At 38.4% G+C, this 25501-nt stretch overlaps 2 protein-coding genes across 9 annotated transcripts in view; both read left to right on the top strand.

The window, feature by feature from the left end:
- TMEM87A (transmembrane protein 87A) overlaps window positions 1–7569 on the top strand; it is a 51442-nt gene extending 43873 nt beyond the window's left edge. For 3 of the 6 annotated variants that reach the window (XM_008587373.1, XM_008587382.1, XM_008587404.1), the window contains exons 20-21: window positions 5928–6007; window positions 6328–7569. In XM_008587373.1, coding sequence (XP_008585595.1) covers window positions 5928–6002 — 75 coding nt within the window. In that variant the 3' untranslated portion in view covers window positions 6003–6007; window positions 6328–7569. The remainder of the gene's footprint in view (window positions 1–5927; window positions 6008–6327) is intronic. The other 3 variants (XM_008587390.1, XM_008587396.1, XM_008587410.1) reach the window with 1 other exon arrangement.
- Window positions 7570–9979: 2410 nt separating this feature from the next.
- VPS39 (vacuolar protein sorting 39 homolog (S. cerevisiae)) overlaps window positions 9980–25501 on the top strand; it is a 43834-nt gene continuing 28312 nt past the window's right edge. Inside the window, exons 1-5 of one of the 3 annotated variants that reach the window (XM_008587417.1) lie at window positions 9980–10204; window positions 17530–17595; window positions 22875–22939; window positions 23234–23276; window positions 24637–24731. In XM_008587417.1, the coding sequence (XP_008585639.1) occupies window positions 10132–10204; window positions 17530–17595; window positions 22875–22939; window positions 23234–23276; window positions 24637–24731 (342 nt within the window). In that variant the 5' untranslated portion in view covers window positions 9980–10131. The other 2 variants (XM_008587423.1, XM_008587428.1) reach the window with 2 other exon arrangements.

Raw genomic sequence — 25501 nt, forward strand, 5'->3', positions numbered from 1 at the left:
ATGAAGTCTTATGTAAGAATGTGGCCTGGGTTCATGGAAACTAGTTCTAGACATGTTCTGAATTAGATTGTTCCAGAGTCTCTGAATTTCAGAAAGCCTTTTGGAAGCATTGTGGCTGATTCTGACTCATTGCATTAAACTGGCTGCTAAAAATGGTTTGTTCATTTCCCACTGACCTGCTGTGCGACACAGCATACAGTGTCAAATTCCTTAGCTGTCCTGTGCCTTGAAAAAATTGAGAACTCTATTATTTAGATTTGAACCTAATAACACATAAGATTTTGCATTCTGTGGTATATTTTGCAGTTCTCAGATTTCCCTCTTGGGATCTTCCTCTGCTAAATATTTGTCTTTAGTGCTTATCTTTGCCTTTATTAGCTCTCCAGCTATGCTATATTCTAGTCAGAAAGGACTGACTATGAGAAACCTGATTGTGCCATTAATGGGAATACAGGTTTACTGTAGGTGCTTTTAGTGTCACTAATTTCAGCTATCTGTTCATTATTTTCCTCTGTGGAACAACTGTGCAAGAGTTTGCAAGTATGTGTAATAAATATCAAAGACGTTTTTTGTGGTAGGAAAACATAACCATGAGATTTTCCCTCTTAATATTTTTAGTGTACTTTATACCATTGTTAAGTATAAGCACAGTATTGTATAGCAGATCTCTGGAAATTCTCATCTTATTTAACTGATACTTTATACTGTTGAATAGCAGCAGCAACTTTTCCCCTTCTCTGGTATCCACCATTCTATTTTCTGCTTGTAGGAGTTTGACTGTTTTAGATATCTCATACCTCATATAAGTGGAATCATGCAGTATTTGTCCTTCTGTGAGTTGCTTGTTTCACTTAGCATAATATCCTCAAGGTTCATGCATGTTTTCACATGTGGCAGGATTTCCTTCCATTTTTTTTCTTTTGGTCTAGATTTTCCTTTTTTTTTTAAACACTGAATAGTATTGTATTATATGTATATACAACTTTTTCTTTATCCATTTATCTGTTGATGGACACTTTGGTTGATTTCATATTTTGACTATTGCGAATAATGCTACAGTGAGCATGGGAGTGCAGGTATCCCTTTAACATACTGATATATACCCAGAAGTAGTATTTCTGGATCATAGGGTAGTTCTGTTTTTAATTTTTAATTTTTTTTTTTTTTGGTGGCTGGACTGCATGGAGATGCAAACCTGTGACTTTGGTGTTATAAGGCTGTGTTCTAATCAACTGAGCTAACTGGCCAGCCCCCTTTTTAAAATTTTTTGAGGAACCTCCATACTGTCATCCATAGTGTCTGCACCATTTTACATTCCTGCCAACAGTATACAAGGATTCCATTTTCTCCACAACCTCACCAACACTCGTTATTTTTTGTTTTTTGATAATGGGCGTTCTAACAGGTGTGAGGTAATAATCTCATTGTGGTTTTGATTTGCAATTCCCTGATGATTAGTGATGACGAGCATTTTCTGTCATGTACCTGTTGTCCATTTATATATCTTCTTTTGAGAAATGTCTATTCAGATCCTTTGCCCATTTTCAAATTGGGTTAGTTGATTTTTTGCTATTGAGTTATTTGAGTTCCTTATATATTTTGAGTATTAACCCCTTTTCAGATATATTGTCTGCAAATAGTTTCTCCCATTCTGTGGGTTGAGTTTTCACTGGGTTAATTATTTCCTTTGCTGTGCAGAAGCTTTTTAGTTTGCTGTAGTCCCACTGTCTGTTTTTGCTCTTGTTACCTGTGCATTTGGTGTCATATCCAAGAAGTCTCATTGCCAAGACAACGTGAAGAAGCTTATGATTTCTTCTAGGAGTTTTGCAATTGTAGATCTTACGTCTTTAATCCATTTTGAGTTGATTTTTGTCTATGATGTATGATTAGAGTCCAATTTTATTCTTTTGCATGTGACTATCTAGGTTTTTCGGCACCATTTGTTGAAGAAACTATTCTCTCCCCACTGTATAATCTTGGCACTATTTTTGAAGATCAGTTGGCCATCTATATGTAGGTTTATGTCTAGGCTCTCTGTTTTGTTCCAGTGGCCTATATTTCCATCTTTATTCTAGTACCATACTGTTTTAATTACTGAAACTATGTAATGTATTTCAAAATCAGGAAGTGTGGTGTCTCCAGCTTTGAGATTTTGGCTGTTGGTGTCCTTTGTGAATCCATATGAATTATAGGATTTTTTTTTTTATTTTTGTAAAAAAAAAATGCAATTGAGATTTTGATAGGGACTTCATTAAATCCATTTATTGCTTTGGGTAGTGTGGAAATTCTACTGATATTAAGTCTTCCAGCCCATGAACACAGAATATATTTCTGTTTATTTGTGGCTTTAATATCTTTCATCAATGCTTGTAGTTTTCAGTATATAACTCTTACTTCCTTGGTTAAGTTCATTCTTAAGTATTTTATTCTTTTTTATAGTATTGTAAATGGATTTTTTTCTTAATTTCCTTTTTGGATAGTTTGTTGTTAGTGTATGGAATTGCAACTGATTTTTTTTTTAAAGTTGACCAGTAAGGGGATCTTAACCCTTGATGTGGTGTTGTTAGCACAGTGCTCACCCAGTGAGCTAACTGGCCATCCGTATATGGGATCTGAACCCACGGCCTTGGTGTTATCAGCACCACACTCTCCCGAGTGAGCCACGGGCTGGCCCTGAAGTGCAACTGATTTTTGTATGTCGATTTCGTATCCTGCAGTTTTACTGAATTAATTTATTAATTCTAACAGTTTTTGGTGGACTCTAGGAATTTATACATATATTATCATGTCATCTGCAACTAAGATAATTTACTTTTTCCTTTCTGATTTGGATGCCCTTTTTTTTTTTTTTTTTTTTTCCCCCTTCCTTGGCTGGTTGCTCTGGCTAGGCCTTCCAGTACCGTGTTTCATAGAAATGGCGAGATTTAGCATCCTTATATTCTTCCTGATCAGAGGAAAAGTTTTCAGTATTTCACTGTTGACTATAATGTTAATTGAGGGCTATTCATATATGTCCTTTATTATGTTGAGGTAATTTCTCCCTGTTTCTAGGTTTTTGAGAATTTTTATCATGAAAGGGTGTTTTATTTTGTCAGATGTGTTTTCTGTATCAATTCAGATGGTGTGTTTTTTGTCCTTCATTGTGTTAATGTGTTGTATCACATTGATTGGCTTTTGTATGTTGAGCCATTCTTGCTTCTCAGGGATAAATCTCACTTTGTTATGGGGTATGATCCTTTTAATGTGCTGTTGAATTCTGTTTGCTGGTGTTTCGTTGAAGATTTTTGCATCTGTTTTTCATCAGGGATATTTTTCCTGTAATTTCGGTTTTTTGTAATGTCTTTGGCTTTGTTATCAGGGTATGCTGGCCTCATAGAAGGAGTTTGGAAGTTGCTTCCAAATGAGAAAAATTCTTTTCTCTTTAATTTTTGGAAGAGTTTAAGAAAGATTGGTGTTAATTTATCTAAATATTTGGTAGAATTCACCAGTGAAGCCATTTTGTCCTGGGCTTTTTTTGTTGGGAGGTTTTTGATTATCAGTTCAGTCTTCTTTCCTGTTATAGGTCTATTCAGGTTTTTTATTTCTTCAATAAAAAAATCTTGATTCAGTCTTGGTGGGTTGTATGTTTCTAGAAATCTATCCATTTCTTCTAGGTTATTCAGTATATTGGCGTTTGAAAAATATTTTCTGTCTCTTTGTTCAGATTCTCACTTTGTTCATGCATTCTTCTCCTGAGCTTGTTGAGTATCTTAATGATAGTTATTTTAAATTCTGTCAGGTGATTCATATACATCTTTTTCATTAGGGTTGGTATCTGGAGATTTATCTTGTTGCTTTGTCTTGGTATCTGTACATTAGAAAAAATATCCACCTCTCTGTGTTCATTGACTGGCCTTGTACAAGAGAAGATCAGCCCAGCCAGAGATTCTGGGGGCTTCTCCAACCTTCTCTGTATAAGCGTTCTCTCTGGATTTGTGTATCTAAAATTCCCAGAGGGATTTGCTGGTTTCTCCCCACCAGAATGTATAATCTCTTGCTCCCTTTGGTATCTTTCTACTCTACGATGGGACTTCTAGATCAGCAGCATGCCATAGCTCTTTTTTTGTTCACGTTGGCCCCCAGGCACCTAAACTACTGTTTTCCTAGACAGGCAAGACAGAAGCAAGTCCCTTGGGCAACCTCCTGAAAAGTTGGAACATTGGATTCACAGTCCAACTCTTTCCTCATCAGAGAGGAACTGGAATCTAGGGGTTTCTGACTGCTTGCTCTGCACTGAGCTGGGGGAGTGGCTGTGATGAGTGTATGCATGCTAGTCCAAACCTCCACCTTTGTCTCAGTGACTTTCAACCCGGGGTCCTTTGCTGTTAGCGTTCAGATTCAGGTAAGACTGAAACCAGTTCCTCGGGCAGCTTCCAGAAAAGTCATAATGTTAGATGTACGTCCCAGTCCTTTCCTTCCCTCTCCAAGGAGAAGCTAGGAGCTGAGGGTTTCCTCCTGCTCATGTGGTGCGGTGCTGGGTTTCAGGAGAGGGAGGAAATTATGACCAGGAGGGTACCCAAATTCTCCTACTGGCTTTAATATGGCTGATTTCATGCTCTACCTTGGTACTGGCGCCCCTCGACTGGTTTCTGGATTTTTCAGAGGCAATTGTTCTGTGTATTGTTGAATCAATGTGTCTGTGGGGAAAGGAGGGTCTAGATCTTCCTCGTCTACTATCTTGCCAACATCTCTTTTTCTAAGGCCTTTTTTAAAAAAAAGCTGAAAAAGAAATAAATTACAGGAGAGACAATTTACATGAAGGACCAGGAATCAAAATGGCTTCAGACTCTTCAATAGCAATTTTGGAAGCCAGAAGATAATTAGAAAAATTCCCTTGAATTCTGAGGAAAATTATTTTAGACCTAGAATTCTATACCCAACTAAACTATCAACATAAGGGTAAAATAAAGATGTTTTCAGTTACCCAAGAAATAAAACAATTGATGTCCTTTCTCAGGAAAGTAATGGAAAATGTTCTTCAGAAAAAGTGAGGTATCTGAGAAAGAGAAAGACTTGGCGAAAGTAATGGAAAATGTTCTTTACAAAAAAGAGGTAACTGAAAAAGAGAAAGACTTGGGATCCAGTAATAAAGGGTCCAACAGAGAGTCAGAGAACATTCCCAGTGTGATGATGTAAGAAATTCTCAGGATGACAGCTCGGAAAAGGCTTGGAAAACAACTGGAATGGAGCAGAACAGAGACAATTGTTCTGTGTATTGTTGAATCAACGTGCCCCCCCCTGTGGGCAGGGTGTTTCTCAGGAAAAAAATGAAAAGGATATAAATTCTCTGATGTGTTGATCATATTCAAAAGGAGTTACAGTTCTGTCAGAGTTTAGGATACATTTATGATAGGTACTTTAGCAAATGAAGCAAGGAAAAAAATGAAAAAAATATTAACTCTAAGGTAAAAATTGCTTAAGAAAGGAAATTTAATGTTAGTACATTTTCTTAATTGAATTGGGATACTCTAAATACCATTTTTAATCAAATGCAGTTTTTTTTACATGGTTTTCTAAAATTGTAAAAAAACACATAACCTACCTTCTTAACCATTCTCAAGTGCAAAGTGTTAACTATATGCACATTGTTGTGCAACAGGTCTCTAGAACTTTTTCATCAAATGTAATTTTTTCTTTTTTAAAGATGACCGTTAAGGGGATCTTAACCCTTGACTTGGTGTTGTCAGCACCATGCTCTCCCAAGTGAGGAAACCGGCCATCCCTATATAGGGATCCGAACCTGTGGCCTTGGTGTTATCAGCACTGCACTCTCCCAAGTGAGCCACGGGCTGGCCCTTCATCAAATGTAATTTTAATGAATATATAATATTTCATTGTAAGGGTGTATCATAATTTGTTTATACAACCCTATATTTTTGAACACTTAGTTCTTTCTAGTGTTGATTGGTGTGGCTAAATCTTTGTACACATTGTTGGATCTTCAAGTTAAATTCCTGAATTAGAGGAGGTACAAATTTTTATTAAAGCTTAATCTTAAGTAAATACTTGCTTAATTATCTTAATTGACTCTGAAACATACATTTGCTTCTGAGTTGTGATTTGCTGTCCAGAAGCGTAGAGATTTTGATCTACTTGATCTTGGGTGGGGCCTGGACATCTGTATGTTTCAAAATCTTCGTAGATGTTTAGGAACCATTGCTCTAAACGTTTAATTAATATAAACAAGTACTTGTGGAAAATGTGTTTGGATAGTCTGCATAGAAGATATTTGGAATGTAGACCATTTTAAATTAATATACTTAGGATAAACCTTTTTTTCACCCCTAGGAACGAATGATCACACACTTTGAAAGGTCCAAAATGGAGTAAGGAATGGGAAGACTTGCAGTTGAAGATGGCTAGTATCAGGGAAGAGATCAGCTTCTGGGTCAGTCTTCTACACTGCTCCATGAAATTAAAGGAGGCAATGAAATCCTGATCTGTTCCTTCATCTTTGTGCATTGGAGCTGGCAAGAGGTGTCAAAACAAGGAGAACATCTTACTGAAAACAAGTTCACAGGATGTGAAAAATCTACGAGCTTCTTATTTACAACATTGATGCCCCTTTCCCTCCCCAAACCCTGACATGGATGTTTATGCAACTTATGTGTGTTGTTCCTGAACTTTGTATGTTTCAGTTGTTTAATCTGTCAAACTAAAAAGTTTAACATCTTCTATAGGAGTATGTCATCAACACCATAATATGTACTCTCCAGGAGCAACTGCCTGTAATTTTTATTTATTTAGGGAGTTACATAGTGATGGGGGAAACTTAATTATCTTTCAGTTTCCTGGGAATTCAAGGTTATGTCTTGCAGATGTAATTTTAAGAAAAAGGGGCCCTTTTGAGTTAAGGAGCTATGGTTCTATGAATGATTAACAGAAAAAAAAAAGAAACTGTTACAGTGTGATTCAGATCATTTAAAAAAGAAAAATCAAGTGCAATTTTGTTTACAAATGGTGTATATTAAAGATTTTTCTATTTCAGATGTACTTTAAAGAGAAATATTAGCTTAACTCTTTTGACATCTGCTATTGTGACACATCCCATTGCTGGCAATGTGGTGCACACTCCGAAACTTTTAACTACTGTTTTGTAAGCCTCCAAGGGTAGCATTGCAGTGTCCTAGGCAGTGCTTTGTTTGCTTTCTTGCCTCATTCACTGGGTGTGGCACTAAATTTAGAGAAGCACTCCATTCCATCTAGGTGCTGTGATTAAGCACCCTGCTAGAGGGACTGTAATGCTTCAGAAGAGGAAGCTTATATAAAGGAAATAGGTGCTGCTGGCTTAATTTAAACAGTTACCCTTGCATGTAGTGTGGAGGCCCTGGACTGCTGCTTGTTCTTTGGAATTGACTGTTCTAGTATCTGGTTGGTTTAGAGACTGTTTATAAGGGGCATCACAAGGTGATGGGATTCATTTGAAGCACTATATTTCTGTTTTAATATCCAATTTTGCCTTCCCAAGATTTTTGTTCTACATAAAAAGTTCATGCCATTTTTTAATATAAAAAATTTTAACAAAATTAATATGTTTTTCTCATTTTTTTTTCAAACTTTCTCTAAACACCCTTCATTCTCTCCCAAAGTGTCTCTTGTGGAAATATTCTTTCCATGGCTTTTATTTCAAGATTGTCTTATCTTCTGTTGAAACCAGTGACCATCTGACCACAATCTTCACTAACTCATACTGTAGTGAAAGTGTTAACATTTATGTAGCATTTCTCTACAGTTCTTTGCTATGGGGATTTTTTAAAAAATCACCTAGGCAATATCTTTAAGAACAGCAATATGAAGAACTGACTATATTCTCATGCTAATCCATTAGCAAAAGGCTAGTGGTCTTGTGTCCTGCTGTTGCATACTAAAACTTAGTGGGCGAATAACAATTATAATGTGGTAGGATAGTTAGATATTTTTTGAGCTTGTTTGATGTTGACTTGAGACTAGAAAAATATCTATTTTGTTAAGCAGGAGTGTATGGAACAAATTCTGTAGTCTGGGGCTTGATAATTCTACTTTTCGCTATGTGTGTTACTGGGGTTGGATATAGTGTGTCATTCTTAGGACAGACAGGTTAAGAAGGAATTTATAGTTTCACATTCCCTGTTGTCTTAGAGTTTATATTGTTTATTTTGGTCTTGGTCCTTGGGCCTGGGACGAAAAGGTATTGGACCTTCTTCCAGCACAACCACTGGTAATTCTAATTTTCAAGAATGTGATCAGCTTCTGTGGTGAAAATCAGCAATAATACAAGATTTTGTTTAGAAATTTTAAAGTTTTTGACTACTTGAAAATATACTTTTGATTATAAGAACAGCATTTGATAAAGATGGGACAAGGATCCCTATTTTACATATGAAGAAACTGGCGTGCAAAAATAAAGTGTCCAGGACCAGTTTTTTGACTTCATATCATAGACTAATAACCCCTTTTCTTTTACATTTTTGCTTTAAACCCAAATGCTTAATTTTATAACATACCTGATGTTTTCTTTGGCAGAATTTACCAGATACAGATCATTCTTGCAGCTCAAACTCAGTTTTGTTGTTAAGTCTCCAGGGGGAATGCTAAGGTAACCTCAGACAGTACAAGGAGGAAAGAGCCATGTCACTTACCTTTCTAAAAGGAGTATTAGGATGTAAGACACAGCTTGGGAGGGTTGAAGTGGTTGAATGTGATCATCAACTTAAAAAGAGGTTCATTTTACTGACTCCCAAGAGTTAGTGAATCAACTCTTGCTTCCTAAACCTTTGCTACTCAAAATGTGGTCCAGGGACCAGTAGCATCAACAACTGTAGGGAGCCTTACTTTGGTTCTACTGCATCAAAATCTGCATTTTAATAGTATTTCCTGGTGACGTGAATGCATATTAAATTTGAGAAGTATTGGCTTCCATCAGTGATTTTCAACTAGGGGTGATTTTCCCTCTTGGGACATTTGGCAAAATGAGACATTTTTGGTTGTCATCTCTGGGGAGGGTGCTACTGGCATCTGGTGGGTAGAATCTAGGGATGCTGCTAAACATCCTACCATGCACAGAACAGCCTCCTCCCTGCACCCCCCCCCCATTATTCTGCCCTAAGTGTCCATGGTGCTGTAGTTGAGAAACCTATCCAAGAACGGTGGTTCTCAAGTTTTTAGGTGCATGGACTAACTTTGAGGGGTTATTAAAACAGACTGCTGTTCCTCTCCGGAATTTCAAATTCAGAGCTGGAGTGAGGCCTGAGATCTTTTGCATTTCCAGTAAGTTCACAGGAGATGCTGATGCTGCTGGTCTAGAGACCACCCTTTTGAGAACCACTGGCCTAGAGCAACTTTCAAAATGTAAGGGTAAAGTACTTGAACTAGTTGGGATATAGTGGTAATGTATTGAGTGCTTAAGAGTGTGTCAGGTGTTGCTAAGCACTCGGGACACTAGGTCATAGGTACTCGACACTAAAATCATTTTGCAGGTTAGTACAGTAAGGCCTCGGAAGATTAAATTTCCTGAACGGCACAGCTAATTTCCTAAATGGCAGATCTCCATCCAAGTTCTGACTGACACCCGAATTCTTTTTTTTTTTTTTTTTAAAGATGACTGGTAAGGGTATCTTAACCCTTGACTTGGTGTTGTCAGCACCACGCTCAGCCAGTGAGCTACCCGGCCATCCCTATATGGGATCCGAACCCGAGGCCTTGGTGTTATCAGCACCACACTCTCCCGAGTGAGCCACGGGCCAGCCCAACGCCCGAATTCTTAATCACTACGCTCACTGCCTAAGACAGTTCTTCATTCCTGTCAAGTCTTTGGCTACTCGGGCCCCATGACAGAGAAGATAAATCGAAGGTGAAGAAGGGAATCCAAGACCAACACATTCCTTAAGAGTGCTTTGGGAGCCAGGGCGGAAGGGGCGGGACTTGGTTGCGGAAGGGGCGGGCTTAACCTAGCAGGAAGTCCGGGGTTGAGGATGGCTGTGTTGCTGAAGACCCTGTAGCCAGGTTCTCCGGCCTGGTGGTCTAGGTCTACCCTTCCCCCGGTCGGGTTCTGTCCCCAATCCCGGCCCGGCAACCTCGGGGCGAGACGGCGGTGACGACTTCCCGCTCGCAGCCATGCACGACGCTTTCGAGCCGGTGCCGATCTTAGAAAAGCTGCCTCTGCAGATTGACTGTCTGGCTGCCTGGGGTGAGCTGCGGGGGCCGCGGGGCCGAGGCGGGGATAGCACGGGAGCGACCCGGACCTTTCGCGAGGCTGGGGAAGTGGACAGACGTCTGGCTGTGTGGGTTCCTATCGGATGCTGTCCGAAAGGGGCCTGGGATGAGTGAGGGCAGAGAGGTGTTACCCGCCGTAGACATCTGTGGCCGTGGGTCGGCTTGGGCGATCCCCAGGAACCCATGCAATTCCACCTGCCCTTGCGCTTTGTGCAGAGTTGGACGTTGAGCTTTCCTTATTAGTTATGCTCAGCTTTGGCCCATTTGGATTCTCAAGAAGTCTTCAGTTTAGAGGAGCAAAGCAGTGGGAAGTTCTCAGCCTGCTAGGGCCTTGAACTTGGGCACTGAACAAGTTAAGACCATTGACTTTTTTCTCTTTAGTGATCACTCATCGTTCTCTTCCCATTCCTGTAAGGTAGCTTACAGAGTCACTATAAACTCTTAACCTAGCCAAATGGCTGATTGCTTTATATCCAAAGTGCCCAAGTTACCTAGTTCTGTAGGTAGAAGAGCATCATTCCAGACTGTCACAGAGTCACTATAAACTCTTAACCTAGCCAAACGGCTGATTGTTTTATATCCAAAGTGCCCAAGTTACCTAGTTCTGTAGGTAGAAGAGCATCATTCCAGACTGTCATGAAACCTAACTCAAAAAATTGCGTAATCCTTTTGGGATTGACTAGTACAAAAAGCAGGGTCAGGCATCTCTTGTATGCTCTAGAATATAAATGAAGATTTCAGGAATCTAAACCTTGACTCTTAACTATGAACACTGTGGTCTTAACATGAGTGGTTGTGTCTGATAACAGCCTCCAAAGAACAAGCAGAGATAATTTCAGTCTTTCCTGTTAATGTCCAGATCCTAGAAATCAAGGACCATAAAAAGGTGGCTCAGAACCCTTAATCATATCTTATACTGAGCTAGGTACCCATGATGGGCCTCATGGAATCTTGGTGGTGACTGGCATCCTATGCATCATCTGTTGACAGTGCCATTCAGTCATCTTTGCAGAGTTTTTCATAGCCTCCTCATCAGGGTTCTTTTACTGCAAATATTTGTGCTTGTGTGTGCCCCTTCTTCAGGTTCTAGGCCTCTTTAAACTCACACCTCCACAATAAGTTGTTCTAGTCCTTTAGGTTAAGGAGTGAATCCTACTTCCTTCAGACATCTCAAGAAAATCTCCATTTCCTGTCATTAAATGCTCTCAATAAAAATTAGAAATAGAGGACAAAAAATAAATTTAAAAAAATGAAGGATCTGTCACTCTCACAGAGAGATTCATTCTCCTGTTTCTTTATCAAATAAGTACTAGGTGCCTACATTGGCCATTTTCTCTGCTAGGGACAGGAATTAAAGGATGAATAAGAGACAGTGCCTGTGCTCCTAGTATACACAGTGGGGGACAAAGACATACGGACAGATTATGATACAAAGTAAATGATACTAGAGACATATGCTGCCTATTATGGCAAAATGGAGGAGGGGTACCCAACTCAGTCTAGGACATACGCTTCTGAAAAGGATAGATGCAGCTGCTTACCACACTTGACTTAGCTTGTTAGAATCATTGACTCTGATCCCCTGTGGGATCACTAGTACATACATCTCACCAACTCCGCTTTGTCACAGTGAAGATTCATTGTACCTGTGCTTTTTAGGAACACAGTTTTAAAATGGTAGGTAGCTTTTGGCCTTCCTTGATCAACCACCAAATGGGAGAAATGCCCTTTGCCTCCTAGGATTCCGTGGTAGATATTGGGCTACAAGAAGCCATTTACTGCCTTCTTTCTCAAAAATACTTATTTCTAGAGTTTAGCAGCAATAATTATTGCTCTTTCTAGTCATTACCTCTTTTATCTGCATTGAGCTCTTAGATGGAAAGTCCATCCAGGAACCTCCAGGAATCAGATCACACAGGGCCAGACAATATTTGAGCTGGAAGGTGTCTTAAGAGACAACATAAGCCCTTTCCTAAGAAGTGGAAATGAAGAGGACACTGATGATAATGATTTCTACCTAAATTCCAAAGTTGTATAATCCAAATGTCTTTTCAGCATCTTCATTTAGATGTCTAGTAGCATGACCAAAATGGTTCTTGATTCCACTACCCCAAAACATACCTGTCCTCCTGAATCCCACATCTCAGCAAATGGCATTTCTGTTTACCTCTTTGTCTAAGGCCAAAAGCCTTGGAATTATTCCTCATGTCTCTCATTCTCTTTTACACACATCCAGTCCATCAGCAAATCTTGTCTGCTCTACCTCCAGAATAAATGTAGAATCAATCATTTCTCTCTATCTCCACTATTAATACCCTCAATGAAGGCACCATCATCTCTCATATGAATTACTATAGTATTCTTCTGACTGACAACCCTGTGTTTGCGTTTGTGCCATTTTGGATTTTTTATGTACACAGAGGTAGGGTGAATTTTTGGAAACTTAAATCTGATTGCATCTCTCCTCTGCTCAAAACCCTTCAGTGGTATCACATCACAACTAGAATAAGTTCCAAAATCCTTACAGTGGCTGGCAGTACCTAACATGATCACAACTAGAATAAGTTCCAAAATCCTTACAGTGGCTGGCAGTACCTAACATGATCAGGCCCTGATTACTCCCTGATTTTATCTCCTGTGCATTTACTCTTTACTCTTCTCTGGTACCAGTCACACAGTCTTCCTTGTTCCATGAACACACAAAACACGTACCTTCCTCAGGGCCTTTGCACTTGCTGTTTCCTCTGCCTGACGCTCTCTTGCCTGAGATATATGGCTCATTCCTCATTTCATTCAGGTCTCTACTGAGATGCCACATAAATCAGCAAGACCTTCCTTAAGTATCCTCTATAAAGAGAATGCTGACGTGCTGATGTCTTACTCAGCCTTGATCTTTTTATCCTGGATTGCCGCCTAATGTTGTATTATATGTTGAATTATTATTGTGTCTCTCACTCCACATTAGAAAACAAGTTCTTTCATTGCAGTAACTTTGTTTTGTACATTGCTTTATCTTCAGTGCACTGAACAGTTCCTGACTCAATGGGTATTCATTAAATATTTGTTTAATTAATGAATAATGATATTAATAGTAATAGCTTCCATTTATTGAGTACTAATTTGTATTAGGCTTTTATGAAATAATAACAATTCCATTTTACAGAGGAAGAACCTGAGGATTAGAGAATTTACGGAATTTTTCCAAGCTCATATATCCATTAAATCATGTCCAGTTATAGAGCCTGGTTCCCAAACTTTAATGTGTCTTCAGAGCCTGTAAAAAGTGCATTGTGTGTGTGTGTGTGTGTGTGTGTGTGTGTGTGTGTGTGTGTGTGTGTACACATACATATTTACTTATGTTTTCCAAAGAGACAATGGAAGGATAAATAAAAAATTACTAAAGTGATACCTGTAGCAGAAGGGAAAGTACAGGGTGGAATGGACAATAATAGAAGCTAGACTTCTCACAGTTATAGCTTTGGAACTAAGTAAATGTTTTATATAATTTAAAAAATTAAATTAAAAAATGCAGATTTCAGGGTCCCACCTCAGGATCATTGAATTAGAATCTCTGGGTGCAGGGGTCAGGAATGTGCATTTTAATAAGTCCAGGTTGATTCTGATGCAGCTAATCAGGGGCTTATGTTTTGAGAAACACTGTTCTTTGCCATATGACCTAAAGAGGTGACCACTACCTTTTTCATCTCTGTGTTCCCTGCAGTGGCCAGCATTGGGCCAGGAGTGGAATTGTTTATTACATGAGGTTGGACTGCATTGTACCACTGGATGGAACTTCATTAGGGTAATTATGAGCAAGAGGGCCCAGCCTTACTCACTTCCCAGGAGAGATCAAGTCCAATCTTGTGGGTCAGGGCTAGGCCATCAGGAGTTTTCTAGGGCTGACTCTGGTTTGTTTTTGTGTGTGTTATCTGTTTATGCAGTATGTCCCACTTTCTGATATGCAGTATTGAGTCTCAGAAGACTGTGTACCCCGTTTGTCATTCTCTGTGTTGTATGGGCACAGCTGTGTTACATAATGACATGTCCTAGAGAGTGGAGGATCATGGGTCAGGTCCTCTGTCCACCAGAGCCCCCGCTGACTTCTGTAACCAAATAAACCTCTTCATGGCTCCACACCATTAGCACATCTGGATGATGCAGTTTGTCTTTAGGAATTTCAGGATTAGGAATGAGTATGTATGTGGTGCTTTCACTATTAAAAAGAAAGTTATTACACATACTTTGCATATATGATAAATACATTTTTTCTCAGCACTTCCAAATGAAAGCTTGAGAAGGGTCAAAGAAAATTTCAATTAAAAATCTTTTTTTAAATTTTAGGTAATTCTATCTGATTCCCTTTTATGACCAGTGGAGTAGACATTTGATAAGAAACTTATCTATTGGCAAATAAACATTTTGATAAAAATGGAAAATAGACTCTGGAATGTCATGCTTATGAGGTTTGGTAGTGCAGTTTCATGAGGATTTTTAAGCCCCAATGTGACAGCATCGTAGATCTGCTGTAAGATAGCTGACAGCAAACATGAAAGAATGCAGAGTGACACCAGTTGAGACTGTCACAGGGGTCCCTGGAGAAAGGCTCTAAGGGATGGGGGGGGCTGTCTCAAGGTACCTTGTAGAGGTAAAATTGGTAGACCTTGGAAGAGGTAAGGATGGGGAAGATGGTGAACGGTATGTTGGCATTTTGTTTTGGTTTAGATTTTTATATATGTTATAAGTGAATTTTTAAAAATTTTCCACATCATTTTGTTTTTATCTGAAATATCAGTGAGCATACTAAAAGTCAACTTTAATATTTGCAAAGTGCTCAGCATCATGATATCTGTAAGTAGAGTTCTAAACATATTTTTTACAAAGCAAACATCATGTTTTCTGTTCTGCTCCAACATAAATCTCCAGCATCCATTAGAGCTAGTTTTATTTCTGATTTCAACTTATGTCATTAAGAGCACACAATGTCTTACTTTCTGTGTCCTGCCTTTCTTTTAAAATGCAAAATAAAAGAAAACATAATCACTATCTTTTTCTGATGATTGAGGACATTAACCTGGAGAAATGTTACTAATGTGGATTCTGACCTGTTTTTATAAATATAACTACTGCCTTTCAGATAGTCTCTGGCCAACACCCATTCTTTTGACATGGGATGCCTTAGTAAGTGTGTCACAGCATGTGATAAAAAGTCAGACAGATGGGGTTGGAATCCTGACTCTGTCACTTGCTAAATGTATGACTTGGGACAAGTTATGTATCCCCTAGGCATTAACTTCCTCATCCTTAAAATGGGGGTCGAAAAAATAGAACCTACTTCAAAGGATAGTTGTGAGGATTAGAGAAATAACACATGATATGTGCTTAACAGTTCCTGGAACACACGCATACTCAATAAAGTTTATCTATTTGTATCATTATCCAATATTTTATTTTATGGAGGATAAAGACAGTTTATGCAGAAAATGAGTGACCTTTATATTATAACATCAAAAAGGTGAGGAATGGGCTGGCTGGTTAGCTCAGTTGGTTAGAGCATTGTGCTGACACCACCGACGTTCAGGATTCGATTCCTGTACCAGCTGGCTGGCAAAAAAAAAAAAAAAAAAAAATAGGAAGTATCCATACATTCTTAATTTCCCTGAACAATATAATGTGGATCTGTCAGGGTAATTATTTAAACCCTTTCTGAACCTCTTTAATTTTAGCCTAGACCACTCCCTTCCAAAATGTGGTCCTTGAACCAACAGCATTAGCATCACCTGGAAACTTGTTAGAAATGAAAATTCCTGGGCCCACTTCTAGACCTACTGAATCAGAAACTCTGGGGATAGAGTCTAGTAATCTGTGTTTTATTTAGCAAACTCTCAAATAATTCTAATATACACTAAAGTTAAAGAACCACTGGCCTAGACTATCTTTTTTTTTAAATAAGAGCTTTTTTGAGATTTAATTTATATCCATACAATTTATCCACTTAAAGTGTACAATTTAATGGTTTTTAGTACATTCGTAGAGTTCGGCAAGTACGTATCACCACAATTTTGGAACATCACCCACAAAAGAAACCCAGTATGCTTTAGTATTGACTCCCCATTTTCCCCAAGCCCACTATCCCTAGGCAATCACTAATCTTTCTCTCTATATGGATTTGCCTATTCAGGACATTTCACATAAATGGAATCATGTGGCCTTCTGTGTCTGGCTTCTTTCATTTTGCGTAATGTTTTCAGGTTCATCCATGCTATAGCATGTATCAGTACTTCCTTTTACTGGCTGGCTAATACTTCAGTGTGTGGATATGCTATATTTGGTTTATCCGTTCATCGGTTGGTGGACATTTGGTTGTTTCCACCTTTTAGCTATTACAAATAATGCTGCTATGAGCACTTGTGTACAAGTTTTTGTGTGGACATGTGTTTTCAGTTCTGTTGGGTATATACCCAGGAGTGGAAATGCCAGGTCATAGGGTAGCTCTATGTTTAACCTTTTGAGTAGCTGCCAGACTATTTTCCAAAGCAGCTGTACCGTTGTACATTCCTGGCAGCAATGTAAGAGGGTTCCAGTTTCTTCACACTCTCGTCAATACTTGTTATTATCTGCTAGGCCATCTTTTGAGATAATGAATTTTGTAAGCTTATTATACCATGGCATTTATTTTCCCCAAAGTAAAATCATTAAACCTTCAAAGGATTCCTCTTAGCTATTATTTCTGATATTGGATACCTATTTTATGATTTTATAAACTTCCATCACATCGCTTTTAGCTGAACTAAAAAGTATATATATCTTAATAAAAGTAAAATATGTATCTTAATTAAAATATGTAAATAATAAAAAATAAAAACCTTAATCTTAGTATCTTAATAAAAAGCCCTTTTATCTTTTTGGTCAGTTATTTCGAAACAATGAGGCAGGGACATTTTTTATCCTCTAATATATCTAGCCTAGTAATTGTTCAATAAATATTTTTTGGTTGGTTGATTCTCCTTATCATTTTTGTTTGTTTGTTTGTGTTTTGGCAGCTGGTCGGTAAGGGGATTCAAACCCATGACCTAGGTGTTACAAGGTGGCCCTCTAACCCACGGAGCTAACTGACCAGACTCAGATTGGTTGATTCTCAAACATTAATTGAATATAAACATTCCTTAACTTTGCAAAAAATCTACATCAAAAGCAACTCATTTTCTTGACTCTTTGATTTCTGATTACAAGCCCCAGCTAAAGAAATACAGTTTTACTGAAGCTGATTGACAGCTTTCTCACAGCTCATTTCTTTTTCAGAGGAATGGCTTCTTGTTGGTACCAAACAAGGACATCTTCTTCTCTATAGGATTCGGAAGGACGTTGGTAAGTGGTAAACTTTCCAGAACTTAGAAAGAGATGACTTATTGCTCGTGCAAAAAAAGTGTTTTGATAGTCAACTAGCATACTGTGAAATTGATGATTCCTGGACCATTAAAAGAGTGACTGGTGTTTGGAGGGAGCACAGTAGGAAAATGGGGAGAAATCTGTGAGAATCTCCTGGGTTTTTTGTTTGCTTTTTTTCCCCCCATATTTCCCTACCCCCATCTGGGAGGTGGGGTTGAGTGTTCCTCTCCTCCTCACTTCTTGGAGACTTACTACCAGTAATAAGAAATGTTACTGATGAGAATAAGATTTCTGTATAAATAGTGTGGTGGTAAGAAAAAAAATTAGGAACCATTGATTTAAAAGGTCTTGTTAATTTATGAGGGGTAGACTAGGAAGAGAGGACCCAGGTTTGTATCCAGTTTTACTTCTCCCTGGCCATATGACTGTGAGCAGGTCCTTTCCAACGTCAGTTTTCTCTTCTATAAACTGTCTGTCTCACAAAGTTGTTAGGGGCAGATACAGCAATAGGCTTGAAAGGACTTTGAAAACTAAAGCCCTAATCAAATGTGACTTTGTTAATAATAATAGTGTAGAATAATAGCAAAAAGTATTTAAAATTTATTCTATTAAAGAGTATCTTCTGTTGAGGAAAAAGTACTTCACTCCCCTCTCTTAATTTTATCTCTATGCTCTCTTTATGGAAAATAGGTGTGTTGGGATATTATGCCTTAGAGCCACAGCCTATAGAAATTTGCTGTTAATACTAGAGTAGGTTGAACCAAATTGTCATTATTCAATCATGTTAGACCTACAAAAACAGCAATTTCATAGCTTTCAACCTAATATTTTCTTAGTAAATAGCTTAATAAGATTAGAAATAGAGCCCTCTCTTTGGAACCTGGAGCAAGCGTAACATTGGGAAAAAAGAGTATCTTATTGGTGTATTAGGGAAAGAGGAAGGCACCCTGTGCAGGTTCTGCAGTGGGGTAAGAAGAGAAATCAGAGAGCTAAACAGAGAATATATTTCATTTCTAAGTTTTTCAACTTTCCTTTAAATAAGGGGTCAGCAAACTTGTTCCAAAAAGACCTAAACAGTACACATTTTAGGCCTTGCAGGCCAGAAGAGCTCTGTCATTGTAACATGAAAGCAGCCATAGACAACATGTAAATAACTGGATGTGGCTATGTTTCAGTAAAACTTTGTTTACAGAAAAACACGGAAGGCTAGATTTGGCCCATGGGCAGTATTTTGCTGATCCTCGCTGTGTTTAGTTCTGAGAGCCAGAATATTTGCATTCTGTGACATCTACCTGGTCTATAACTTTAAAATTAAGCTTGGACCTTTATTTCCCCATAGATAATTTGAATAGCAGTACTAATCTACATTAGACAATTACAGTTAGGAAATCAAACTCTGATTTGAAACTTCATTTTAAGATACTTCACTTCTCCCTATACCCTTAGAGAATAGTTTAGTTCTGGCCCAACTCTGGCCTGGTGTGGCCAGAAATAGACCCGGGCCTCTGTGAATGAGCCCAGGACTACTTTGATTTCTAGATTTAAGATATTCCAAACCTAGATAGGGCTGCCACTAGACTATCTTTTCGAGGAAAGGGAGGGGGTAATAAGGGGTTGGGGAAAGTCTGGGGTTAGGGAGTCTGGGCTTTAATCTGATCTGAGCCATTACCCTTCAGCTCAAAAAACATCTCTAGGCTTCATTCTACTCTTATCTTAAACAGAGGGGTTAGATTAGTTCACATCTAAGGCTCTAACCCCTCTGTTTAAGATAAGAATAGAAGAGGTTTGTGTCAGTGGTGCTGTCACCCTAGAGTAGCGGCTCTGAAAGTGTGATCTCTAGACCCCTGGGGGCCCCCAAGATCCTTTCAGAGGATCCACAAGGCCAAAACTAAGTTCACAGAAACACTAAAACATTATTTGTTTTTTTCACTATATTGACATTTACAATGATGGCACAAAAATAATTGTGACTAAAACTGCTCCTCCTGAGCGCAAGTCAAAACAATGATACCAAACTGTGCTGGTAGTTATTATATAATTCTCACCATACGTTCACAATGAGTTTTATTTTTTAAAGCTAGTTCACTTAAGAATATTCTTGGTGAGGCAGTAAAAATGATTAATTTTGTTGTATTTTGACCTTTGGTAACACAGCTTTTTAATAATCTCTTGTGGGGGTGACCAGTTAGCTCAGGTGGTTAGAGTACCACTTTGTAACAGCAGGGTGAAGGGTTCAGATCCCCTTACCAGCCAGCCATCAAAAATAAACAAACAAGGGCCGGCCCGGTGGCGCACTCGGTAGAGTGCGGCGCTTGGGAGTGTGGCGGCGCTCCCACCGAGGGTTCTGATCCCATATAGAGACCGGTCCGCTCACTGGTTGAGCGCGGTGTGGGCACGACACTGAGGGTTGCGATCCCATTGCCGGTCGCAGTATGGGTGCGACACCGACGGTTGCGATCCCGTTACCGGTCACGAAAAAAAAAAAAGACACACAAAAAAATAAATAAATAAACAAACAATAAAAGCAAAAAATCGAAATAAGAATGTTGCCGGTCGCAGTACGGGTGCGACACCGACGGTTGCGATCCCGTTACCGGTCACGAAAAAAACAAAAGACACACAAAAAAATAAATAAATAAACAAACAATAAAAGCAAAAAATCGAAATAAGAAAAATGTAATAATCTCCTGTGATATAATAGGAAGTACACCTAAATCACTTCTGCTGTGTGCCAGGGTACAAAGGCCAATGGCTATCTCAGGAAAAGTACTCATGCATTATTTGAGTTATGAGTTGAACTGGGTACAGAGTATCATTTTTGCTTGAAAGAATGACTGACAGACTATGGTTTTTCAGATCATTTGTGTATTTGGAAGATTGATTTTCAAAATGAGCAAAGGGAATCTGTTACTTCAAAGAAAATGACTGGCACTATTTTTCATGAAGATAAAGTTAGAATTTTCAAGAGAAAATTGGAATTGTGGAAAACTTGTATCCCCCACCCCATGAACTTGACAGCTTCTCACTATTTAAAGATTTTTTAAATAAGATTGGGGTTGATAATAATGATCGTGATTTTTTTTTAATGTCCTGTAATGAAATGTGCTAACATTTAGAAAATCTGCATAACTCATTGAATCAATATTTCCCAGGTGAACAATCATAAAGTTTCTAAATCATGTGTTAGTAAACAATCCATTCAAAGTGTGAGATATAAATTAATGGATTTTGATGTTACAGAATATGAAAAGTTCATTGTTAGGTTTGAGATTCCACATAGTAAGAAACTCTCTTTGCCAAGTTTTGCTATAATATCGAAGAAGATCCGCAATTATCTGAAAAAGCTATTTATACTTCTCATTTTTCCAACTGTATATCCATGTGAAGACAGATTGTTGTCATATACTACAATATCAAAACAGATTAAATGCAAAAGCAGAGGTGAGAGTCCAGCTGTCTTCTATTAAGACAGACATTAAAGAGGTTTGCAAAAATATAAAACAGTGCATTTTGTTGTTGTTGTTTTGGAAAAATAGTTATCTTGCATTAAAATATGTTATTTATGTTAACATGTAATGTAATGGGCTTACTACTGTTATTTTAAAATGAGTTAACAAATATATACTTTTTAAATTTCTCAATTTTAATTTCTAATGTGGTAAACATTTATAGATATAACCCACATAAAAGTTCAATGGATTCCCCAGTAATTTTTCAGATTATGAAGGGGTCCTGAGACCAAAAAGTTTGAGAGTCTCTGCCTTAGAGAATTCTGCTTGTAAAGAGAATTATTGAACATAATTATAAGGTCCTTTTCAAAACCACAGACCTCCTTATCAAGGAGGAAGTAGCTGAATTGTTTTTTTCTTGTGAAATGTGACAGCAGCATACCAGGACATGTTCCTGAATCTCCCTGCAACTTTAGGGCCCTTTCATCTCCTCTGCTGAGGGTCACATGGAGGATGTAAGAGTGGCTTTGGTGGCATGGGTCCTTGTGGCTGCCTCAAAGGGTTTCCACTGCCTTCCAGGAGGCAAGGGTACAGCCAGCTGTAGGGAGCAGCTGGCTCAGCAATGTGAGCATCTTATCCATGAAGTAGAAGGCAGGTAGCAGGGTGTGGGCTCAGAGCATAAGCTTTTGAGTAAGCTTGCTCCTAGGTTCTGTCTCGCACTGGCTGCTACCTAACTGCTTGCCACATCAGGTCCTTCAAATACGAACTTGAAATAATAATACCTACTTCTTGGAAGTACTTGTGAGGTTACAAAAAATATATATGTAAATTTTTTAACCCAAAACCTGGTACCTAGTTATTGCTTAATGATAGCTGCTGTTATTATAATAAATATTCTCTTTTTGACTTTTTGGTTTCTTTTGAGGCTGAATATTTTTGTCATCTCCAGGAAGGCTGAAATCACATGTTTTTATGGTGTATAACTTTTCCCCCTTTTTAGCAACAGTGCCACCAGATGTAGCATCACCTGAAAGTGGCAGTAAGTGTAGATGCATTAAAGTGCTTTTGCCGTGGAGATGGTGTTAAGTGTTTGCTTTGTCCCCATGATACAGGGCAGAGGAAAGCTCCTGGAAATTAGTTGGTCTAGTGCTAAGGGTGCTTTGGGCTGGGTTTATTGCTTGGGCTTTTATATTTGACTATAACTTTTTACACTCTTCCCTATGAAACACTTTGCCAAGGTACTTATTTTGTAGGGTAAAGTCTTCAGACTCACAAGGACCTTGCAGCTTCAGTAAAGTGCTAAGGGTGCTTTGGGCTGGGTTTATTGCTTGGGCTTTTATATTTGACTATAACTTTTTACACTCTTCCCTATGAAACACTTTGCCAAGGTACTTATTTTGTAGGGTAAAGTCTTCAGACTCACAAGGACCTTGCAGCTTCAGTAAAGTGCTAAGGGTGCTTTGGGCTGGGTTTATTGCTTGGGCTTTTATATTTGACTATAACTTTTTACACTCTTCCCTATGAAACACTTTGCCAAGGTACTTATTTTGTAGGGTAAAGTCTTCAGACTCACAAGGACCTTGCAGCTTCAGTAAACTTTGTGTGATCATTTCTGCTAATGGCAAGTGAAGGTGCATGAAACTATCTGTTCTAAAATTGGAGTTAAGAACAACTTCCTATGCTCAGTAAAGGCAGCTGGCTATTTCAAATCTCTGTCTTTTAGGAATTTTAAGACTTATGTAGGAGAACAGTATGGAGCAGCATTGTTGTAGTTGTTTGGAACAGTGAATGTTTATTTCTTTTGCGTAGGTTGCAACAGGTTTGAAGTGACACTAGAGAAATCCAATAAGAACTTCTCCAAGAAGATTCAGCAGGTAGGCAGTGATGGTGTTACTACAATAATATTTAAGTTATGTGAAACCCTGCCAAAGCTAGATCTTTGGTAATGTTATTTATCTCTTCACTCTATCCTTCCATTTATGCAGGGATTTCTGCCCATATAGCATGTGTCTGAGATCCTTTTTCACAAACAGAATTGTGATTGCACATAAAAATAAGTCAGATCCCTGAAACTGGTCTTTAGTCCCTTTTTAGTACTGTTGTTAAATGAATGTTTACTAAACCTTGTCAGAAATGTTTAATTGGGTCAATGATTTGCTGTTTTCCAGATCCATGTGGTTTCCCAGTTTAAGATTCTGGTCAGCTTGTTAGGTAAGAAAAGGGGGTGCATTTGTATTTTATATGACAGAAAACAAAAGCTGTGACCTAACCTACGTTTTGTGGTTAATTTGGTAGTAGTTACTTAACAATGTACTGACATGTTCTAAAGCAGATATAGCAGGGTACCCAGGTAGTAATGGCATCAGCATCCCCTATAAACTCAAACTCTGTTCTCCAAGGAGTCTCACTTAATTTATTCATTCAGTCCATTTAATAATCAATCAAATATATATTGAGCCCTACTCTGTGCAAAGCCTGGACTGGACATTGGGGATACTAAGTTCAGTGAAACATGGTTCTTATCTTTGATACTTATATTCTGATTATGAAGGCCAAAATGACAAAGTAATTATGATACAATGAGGTAAGTTACAGTGGAAATTTATAAAAAGTGTTGTGGGATCTTACTAATAGGAGGGACTATCTGAGGATACTTCAAAAAGTTCATGGAAAAATTGAATCAAAAGGTAATGCAAATCTCTCCATGAATTTTTTGAAATACCCTTGTATTGTCTAGAGGATTATTTGAATTTCGACAGGAAGAGAGAGGTAGGCAGAGCATTACAGGCAGAAGGAACAACTTGAGCAAAGGCCCTGAGATGTAGCAATACATGGAAAATAGTTCATTGTGGCCAGACTTGGTATATGTGGTGGATAGTGGTGAGATATCAGGTAAGAGACAGATCAGGGCAGACTGTTAAGGGCTTTGTTTGAAAAGCAATGGTTTCATGGAAGGCAGCCAGTGAGTCCTTTTCTTGAAAAGCGTAGGGCTAGAAACTTGCTCACACTCTGCACTGCTCAGCCAAGGCCCAAATAGTAGAATCATTTTAAACTTAGATCCTAGGTCCACAGGTAAACATTTAAGGTACCTAAATCTTCATAACTAAAACTAGCTACGAGGCCCAGGTAAAGTTACTATTTTGCTTGCTTTGCTAGAATAGAAATCCTTGCCAGGGGTTTTGTACAAAATTCACAAGGGATTTCCTTTTTCTGATTGGAGCCTCCTCATGTTAAGTAACTTTGAAAGCCATTTCTTTTATAAATACTGCATCACAAATTTCCAGGCTTGAGAAGGACAGGGTATAAGAATGCTTTGGAAGTGAAAGAGCTTTTTTACTCAAGTCGGCCCAAATTTTTAAGGAATAGAATATTCAAGTTCAGAAGATTGAGTGACCTTGTAAATGTTTTGTACTGGTAATAGCCCAGAATTAATCAGTGTTAGTGAGACTAAGGCACATCTTCAGCCAGTGTCTGCCATTTGGTTCTTCTAGATGTTACACAGTTACTTTTTTGTCTTGAAGGTGGCTAGAGAATTGTATCATTTATAGTGGTTTTACCTCCTCCCAAACAGAAAATAACATTTATGTCCATGACCTCTTGACATTTCAACAAATCACCACAGTTTCAAAGGCAAAGGGAGCATCACTTTTCACATGTGACCTCCAGGTAAGTGTATGCAAGATGAAATTTGGCTTGTGCTCTTTAATCAATAGTCTTTTCTACATCATTCCTACCATTAGATGGGAAGAATGACATTGATGATCCAAACCCAGCAGAGACTCCACAGAGAATATTTGATTTTGGATGGCATTAGAGAAACTTCCCCCTTGGTATGTGGTGTGAAGTTGAAACGTTTGCATTCCCTGTGTGTGTGTTAAGAGTGCCGGACATCTGTGTGGCAGGAGGCAACCAACCAAGGGTAAAAACACTTGTCATGGACAAACCATGAGTCGGAAAACAAGAGTGTAATGGTATCATGAACATAATTATAGAACAATAAATTGACTCTTGTTCTAAACAGATCACTGTGACCTTCGTCTTTAGGGAGTTTTCATTGTTCAAAGACTTCTCTTCTTATTTTTTCCAATTCATCTTTATATTCTTCAAAATCTGCCTCATCCCTCTGCTCAACTCTGATTACTATTAACTTTTATGGTCTCCATTGATGCTGCATTGTTTTATGCTTACAAATTTTCTTTTCCCCACTCCTTTATTGATTGATTGATTGATTGATTGACAGCTGGCTGATATAGGATCCAAAACCTTGACAGTGGTGTTACAAGGCTGTGCTCTAAACAACTAAGCTAACTGGCCAGCCTCCACTATTAAAGGATAGAAAGTTGATTTGCTGTCACTGGCACCTGCTGATCCCTGACCCAGCCTGTGTTGACAGCTGTGAGTGAGAAACATTTAAGAAAAAAAAAAAGGAGGAAGCA

This window comes from Galeopterus variegatus, unplaced genomic scaffold (assembly GCF_000696425.1).
Source record: "Galeopterus variegatus unplaced genomic scaffold, G_variegatus-3.0.2 Scaffold119, whole genome shotgun sequence".
Classification (NCBI taxonomy): domain Eukaryota; kingdom Metazoa; phylum Chordata; class Mammalia; order Dermoptera; family Cynocephalidae; genus Galeopterus; species Galeopterus variegatus.